General features: G+C 34.6%; 1 protein-coding gene across 4 annotated transcripts; it reads left to right on the forward strand.

Annotated features, from left to right (window-relative positions):
- Positions 1 to 629: 629 nt before the first annotated feature.
- On the forward strand, positions 630 to 5,679 carry ATU2AF65A (U2 snRNP auxilliary factor, large subunit, splicing factor). Of its 4 annotated transcripts, none has more exons than XM_079034911.1 (13): positions 632 to 859; positions 1,696 to 1,949; positions 2,030 to 2,146; positions 2,504 to 2,580; positions 3,190 to 3,260; positions 3,342 to 3,386; positions 3,469 to 3,528; positions 3,838 to 3,898; positions 3,992 to 4,104; positions 4,210 to 4,656; positions 4,737 to 4,884; positions 5,205 to 5,272; positions 5,353 to 5,679. In XM_079034911.1, exons 1-13 carry the CDS (start codon positions 728 to 730, stop codon positions 5,488 to 5,490), a joined length of 1,731 nt encoding a protein of 576 aa, XP_078891037.1. In that variant the 5' UTR covers positions 632 to 727; the 3' UTR covers positions 5,491 to 5,679. The 4 variants fall into 4 exon arrangements, with proteins under 4 accessions (XP_078891039.1, XP_078891037.1, XP_078891038.1 ...); XM_079034912.1 differs by having other exon boundaries at positions 2,507 to 2,580; XM_079034913.1 differs by lacking the exon at positions 5,353 to 5,679 and having other exon boundaries at positions 630 to 859; positions 5,075 to 5,212.
- The last annotated feature ends 1,213 nt before the right edge of the window (positions 5,680 to 6,892 follow it).

A 6,892-nucleotide genomic window follows, 5' to 3' on the forward strand; every position in this document is an offset into this window, starting at 1 on the left:
AATGGATGGTTGTGGATTAGGCGAGTTTGTTGGAAGTAGCATGTTCACGAGCTCTCCGCTTGGTGATTCAAAATTTACGTATTGGTGATGTGTTATGTTTAGTGCATATGACTTACGAGTACGACATGCACTACCCAATCAAAAACCTAATCCCTAACTCATTGTTACTCAAAAAGACCAGAAACTACTCCTCACCTTTACCTTACACTTCACTGCCACTCATCCACGGGTACCACCTCTCGTCAACATTACACACCACCAACCCACCGACACAACACCGCAAACCACTGGTACACATGCGCTCCATCGGCCCACCACCGCTCGTCGCTCTATCCCAAAACCACCACTATTGGTGAAACCTATTCGTAAACCCGTGGCTTGAACCTATATAATTAAACAAGTTATGTGGGTTGAATTGGGTTGATCTTTCTGACTCGTGAATCCACCATCCTAAATACAAATACGAGTTAGGTTAGTAAATGTATTCTGACCTGCCACTAGGTCGATCCATAACCCACTAACCCAAACTCGACCCAATTGCAATGGATAGATTGAGGGGTACACTATAAAAAGACTCGAGCGGGTTACCGGCTCCTGGTCCTGGGTATAAATAAACAGGTATCGCGTCGTACAAGACTATAAGTCATCCTTTTGCAAGCCCTAAAATTTCAATACCAATAATTGTAGGGACACAAGGAGATCTGAAAATCGGAGCAGAATTCAGACCATGACGGATTACGAAGAAAGATACGAGGGTAACGGTGAAGATGTTGAAACCTTTGGCGGCGGCTCCTCGCCTCAGGCTAGAGCTAACAGCCACGGCGGCGGCCCCGATGATTTCAGCGATTCTAAGTCACAGGTGCTAAATCTTCTTTCGGTGTCTGTTATTTGTTTATTTATTTCTTTTTTGAGATCGTGTTATAGGAATCCTGATTAACACGATGAATAGAATTAAGAGCATTTTGCGTACGTTGGTTTATGCTAGCCGGAAAGTTCAAATTAGGAGTATTTATTTCATGTTGAAGCGGTAAGCGTCGCGATTTCTGGCGAGCTTGTTTACTGCATTTATATCGAATTCGAATCTAGGGTTTTTAAAGTTGACTATTGAAGGTGAAGTATATATCCGAATTCGACTTTGCACGAAAAAGAACTGCTTGATTTTGAATGTGCGATAAGAATATGTTTTCTAGTGTATTCGAAGAATAATTCCTAAAAAGTTAGTCACTGATTCTTTGTTCTAGTTCCCTTTAGCTAATCTAATTGTAACAGTTCCACTACTGATGATAACAACAGACTATCTAACTAGTTACTTAACTTTTCTAAGAGAATCTCTTCTTCAAATAGTCAAAAATCACACTTCCCTGATTTCCACTCCCCTTTCTGGTTACGAAAATCTTGGAGCCTTGCATGGAAGAATTCCTTTCTCAAGTTTAATATCTTAATGCCAGTTGCTTAGATTATTGCTCCTAAAAAAGCTTTACCAAACACTTTTGAGGAATGAAATAGGCCACATTGTCCTCAGTATATGCTTCAAAGAATCTGTTTTCCAGTTTTCAATGCAACTATCATTTGGAATACAAACATCTATCTATATAACACTGCAGAAGTTTCATGGTGTATGCTTTTACATTTTTCATCATCTTATCTTCTTATGTGTGAATGTTTAATTGTTTATATTTGTTATGGTGTTTGCAGCGTAGCTCTCGTGACTATGAAAGAGAGTCCTCAAAAAGCAGATCAAAAGACAGGGAAAGAGGGCGTGAAAAGGACAGAGAAAGGGATAGAGACAGAGACAAAGATAGGGAAAAAAGCAAAGACAGGGACAGGGATAGGGAAAGAGACAAAGATCGTGATCGACACAGGGATCGTTACAGAGAAAGAAGTGAGAGAAGGGAAAGAGGTAGAGATAGAGATGATGATGATTATCACAGGAGTCGAGATTATGACAGGTACTAAAATGAATCTTTCATTGACTTATTTCTTGAATCTATTGGCTTTAATTTGTTCTTGTTTTGTAATTTGATTGCAGAAGGAGAGATTATGACAGAGATAGAGAAGATAGACATAGTAGACGCAGGTCTCGTTCTCACTCAAGAGCCAAATCTGAACATAGATCAAGGTCAAGGTCTCGTTCAAGATCCAAAAGGTAAGTCTTATTTACAATAAAACCATTTCCTTTTTGGGCAATTCATCTGAAATCCTCTTTCTTTGCATGAAAACCATTATCCTTTTAAAGAAAGCCACTTACAATATGCTATATATTCCCATTACCCTGTCATCAGTGCTGATGTGGCATTTGCGAAACCCAACCTTCCTTCAAAACCATTAGGTTTTGATCCTTTTTTCAAACACATCAGCATTGATGATGATGTTAGCGACATCAATTTCAGATTTTCAGTATGTACTATAGTTTCAACTGCATGTTTCAAAAATCCTTCATCATAAAGATAGATTTTTTTCATATAATTTCTAGTTATTTACATTGAATGATTGTTTTTTCTAGCAGCAAAAGAGTTAGTGGATTTGACATGGCACCTCCAGCTTCTGCACTTTTGGCTGGTGCTGCAGCTGTTACTGCAGGTATATATCCCATGAATTACAACTCAGCTCATTATCTTGATAACTTTCATTTTTGTCTTTGATATAGTGTGGAAAGTTCGTACCAAAATGCATGGTGTTATTTTGGTAAGCAAATTTAGTTCTTTTCTAGAGTTGCAGTGTCATCAATTCATCCCCCCTATAAACTGGATGTTTTTTTTTTCTTCTTCTTCTATTCTTTTGGTGACATAATTACATAATTGTGAACTGAGAGAGCTTTTGGTTTTGTCTTGTGTTTGGTGTTTTTTGTTTGTTGTATGTTTTGTTTTATGTCTAAGAAGGCAAAATCACTGTGCTGAGAATGGGTGTGAGCCGCTTTTTTGTACAAGGAAGAATCAGTGCAAAATGGTATGATGGGTTTTGTTCGTCTTCAACTGGGAATTGCTTGTTTTGGTAGTTTTTATAAAAATTCTCCATAAAAATCAAATCTTTTTCCATTTCTTGGTGAATGCAAGACTTAAAATTATCCGTTTTTTCTTTTTTTAAAGCTAGTTGAGTGGTGAGTGTTGCTTATTATCTTTATGGTGGAGATAGATAAGTTTTTAAAGTTGTCAACTTTTTCTAGAGCTTTGATTTTGTTGGATTTTACAGGTCAGATCCCTGGGGCCACCCCCACAATTCCTGGAATGTTCCAGAATATGTTCCCTTTGGCAGCTGGTCAGGTAATAAGTTTAAGATTGTAATTTTTTTTTTTTTTTGTTTTTTTTTTTACATTTTGTTTTGATACTCATGGCCATTTACAGTTTGGAGCTCTTCCTGTTATGCCAGTTCAAGCAATGACTCAGCAGGTAGGGAGGGACAGAATAGTAATTTGACATTTTTTTTGTATTGTTTTCTGGTTCTTTTGTTCTGAGTATGAAATTGTTACAGGCCACTAGACATGCAAGGAGGGTTTATGTTGGTGGGCTTTCTCCAACTGCTAATGAACAGGTATATCTTAATCCTCTCTTTAATGGTTTTTGTCAATTATTTTTAATTTATGGTAAAAAGAGCTCAATTTCTCACATTCATATTTACAAGTTATTGAAATTGTGAACTGATGTGATTAGAGAACTATGAAGTTCTGCCTTTTTTTCGTATATTTTCTTAAACATCATTTATCAAGACAATAAATGTTTTTACATTCAACACGTGCCATTTTTTTTTTATTATGTTACATATAATATACTTAAGTTTTCACATTTTCATTGAGAAGTTATTATTTATATCATATGTAATTATTTATTGTCTTCTTTCCAGTCTGTGGCAACCTTTTTTAGCCATGTGATGTCAGCAATTGGTGGAAATACTGCTGGTCCAGGTTAGTAAATTTCATCTCGTTTCAAAAAATCGAAATCCTTAATAAGTTTTTTATTTTTATTTTTTTATTCTTAAAACTCCCATTGTTTTTCAGGTGATGCTGTTGTGAATGTGTACATTAATCATGAAAAGAAGTTTGCATTTGTGGAAATGAGATCTGTTGAGGAAGCCAGTAATGCAATGGCTTTAGATGGCATTATATTCGAGGCATTTCTTCTTCCACCTTCTATATTCTTAATTCAAATTTCAAACACTTATTTTTATAAATCCATTCAAAAGCATGAAAAAACAATCTATTTGCTTGATTTTCAGGGAGCACCAGTAAAGGTGAGAAGACCAAGTGACTACAACCCTTCACTAGCAGCAACCCTGGGTCCAAGTCAACCTAACCCGAACCTGAACCTTGGTGCGGTGGGTCTAACCCCCGGTTCAGCCGGTGGACTCGAGGGTCCAGACCGCATATTTGTAGGAGGGCTGCCTTATTACTTCACAGAAGCACAAGTGAGGGAACTGCTAGAGTCTTTTGGTGCTCTTAGAGGATTTGATCTTGTGAAAGATAGAGAAACTGGAAACTCAAAAGGATACGCGTTCTGTGTTTATCAGGACTTATCTGTTACAGACATTGCTTGTGCAGCTCTTAATGGGATCAAAATGGGTGACAAGACACTTACAGTTAGACGCGCTAACCAAGGTCAAACCCAACCTAAACCTGAACAGGAGAGCGTGCTTTTACATGCACAGCAACAAATTGCATTGCAGGTATTAAAAAATATTCCATTTTAAAAAAAAAAAAAAATCTCATTTATAAAATTATAGTAAAGTGATGTTTTTGTTTGCAGAGGATGATGTTGCAACCACCTCCCTCCATTGGGACAACTGCTACTAAAGTTCTATGTTTAACACAAGTGGTGAATGAAGATGAACTTAAAGATGATGAAGATTATCAAGATATATTGGAAGACATGAAAATAGAATGTGGAAAATTCGGTAAATTAATCTTGTTTTAACTTTTTTCATTATCTCGCTTTATAATTCTAATCCCGTATTTAACTTCATACTTTGCCAAATCGTTTATATATATATATATATATATATATATATATATATATATATATATATATATATATATATATCAATCTATTAATTTTTATCGTTTTCATATCTTTCTGTTTTACAGCCTTTTGTAATCACACTCCTATAAAGCATCCAGACAGAAGCCCCTTCTTTTTACCACCTGTTTATATCCATATCTAATATTTTCATCAAATAATTTTTTTTAATCTCAATTTTTCTCACTAATTTTTCAGGTAGTTTAGTGAATGTTGTAATTCCACGCCCTAACCCTACCGGAGAACCAGCACCAGGTGTTGGAAAGGTTAGTTTAGTCTTTTCTCATTCTCTTAAGTGCTGTTTCTTTTTCTTCATTACCTTTTTTTCAACAAACTATTTGTGTAGGTGTTTTTGGAGTATGCTGATGTGGAAAGTGCAGCGAAAGCAAGGGGAGGGTTGAATGGAAGGAAATTTGGAGGGAATCAAGTGGTGGCGATATTTTATCCAGAGAATAAGTTCAACCAGGGAGACTATGAAGGATAATAATAATACTATTATTAATAATAAATAGTCTTGTTTGCTTGTATTACTAGGTTAAAAATGTTATGTTTTTACATTTTTCTCTTATTAGAAGATATTAGATTTGTAATGTTTGTTTTTGACGTTTGGTAAGAGTTGTTATTACTCTCGACTTGAAACGAGTAATGTGAGTGATATTGGTGGTTTTGGTTACTTGTATGTCTTGTTTGATAGAAGAATTTTGTGCAATTTACTCATTTAGTTGTGAAAAGTCTAAAAAAGAACAAAAAAAAAAAAGAACTTTTTGATTAACCGTAATGTTTTAATAAGATCTTGATTTTGATCTTAAAATCTTAAAGAAGATCTTGATTTTGATCTTAAGATCATATGATTTTAAGATTCTACAAACAAAAAACAGTTTTGATAACAATAGTTATCTATTGAAGACTAAATCTGAAGTGAAGTTAAAATCGAGCATTCATATTCAAGTAGTCTCATAGATCATCACCACTTTATCAATTCTTATTGAATTAGGTAGAGCACACCCATCATATTTCCTAATCTTATATCTTTAGTTGTATGTGATTATAGTGATTTTTTTTGTTTTTTTTGTTTTTTTTTTTTGTTTTTTTTCCAAATTAAAATGTGGTTTGCAACAATAAAAATTATGGTTCATTCTTAAGAAGTTAAAGTTGATTTCACTGTCGATATCTCAATCAACATCAAGTTATAATGTATACCGGACACCGAAGAATTCGAGAACAAATTTAAATATGAGTTCATTTTGGCATTGATCTTTCAATCAGATTCAATCTTACGATCATGATCTTGCAAAACATGAAACAATTTTAAATAAGATCTCAATCTTAACAAACAAACTTGTTTCATTGTAAGTGGTGGTAACAAAAATCAAAAATAAATAAATAAATAAATCTAAACAGAAACACCAAAGTATGTTAAAGCTAAAATACATTATTAATTTTGGTACCTTGACCACATTTGAGAAAGATGATGAGTATCGGGATCAAGATGGAATTAACATTTCTCAAGGAACTTAAGTGTCAATTATGAAAAAGATAATTCTGTTTAGTTTTGAATTAACATAGATAGATATTGAGGGATGGTTATAGTTTTACTTGTACATACCCATGAGTGGGGGCATGTTCAGGATTAAGATTTCATTTAAAGAAATTTGGACTGAACTTAAAAGTAGTAATGCATGCCTCCAACGGTTTCTTTTGTTGGCCGATGAACCGAAGAGCAAACGCAGTAATTGGAGATGGGAGTCATAGAGTGTCAAGAACCGCATGCAATTTGGAATCTAGGTTTGTTTTTCCTTCCCCTGATGTTAATTCAAAAGCACTGCATATATGAAAAGATTAAAAAGAAACACATATCCAAATTATAATTTTCCCCCTCAAATCAT

This window comes from Lactuca serriola, chromosome 4, assembly GCF_051521515.1.
Source record: "Lactuca serriola cultivar US96UC23 chromosome 4, Lser_US96UC23_V15, whole genome shotgun sequence".
Taxonomy (NCBI): Eukaryota; Viridiplantae; Streptophyta; class Magnoliopsida; order Asterales; family Asteraceae; genus Lactuca; species Lactuca serriola.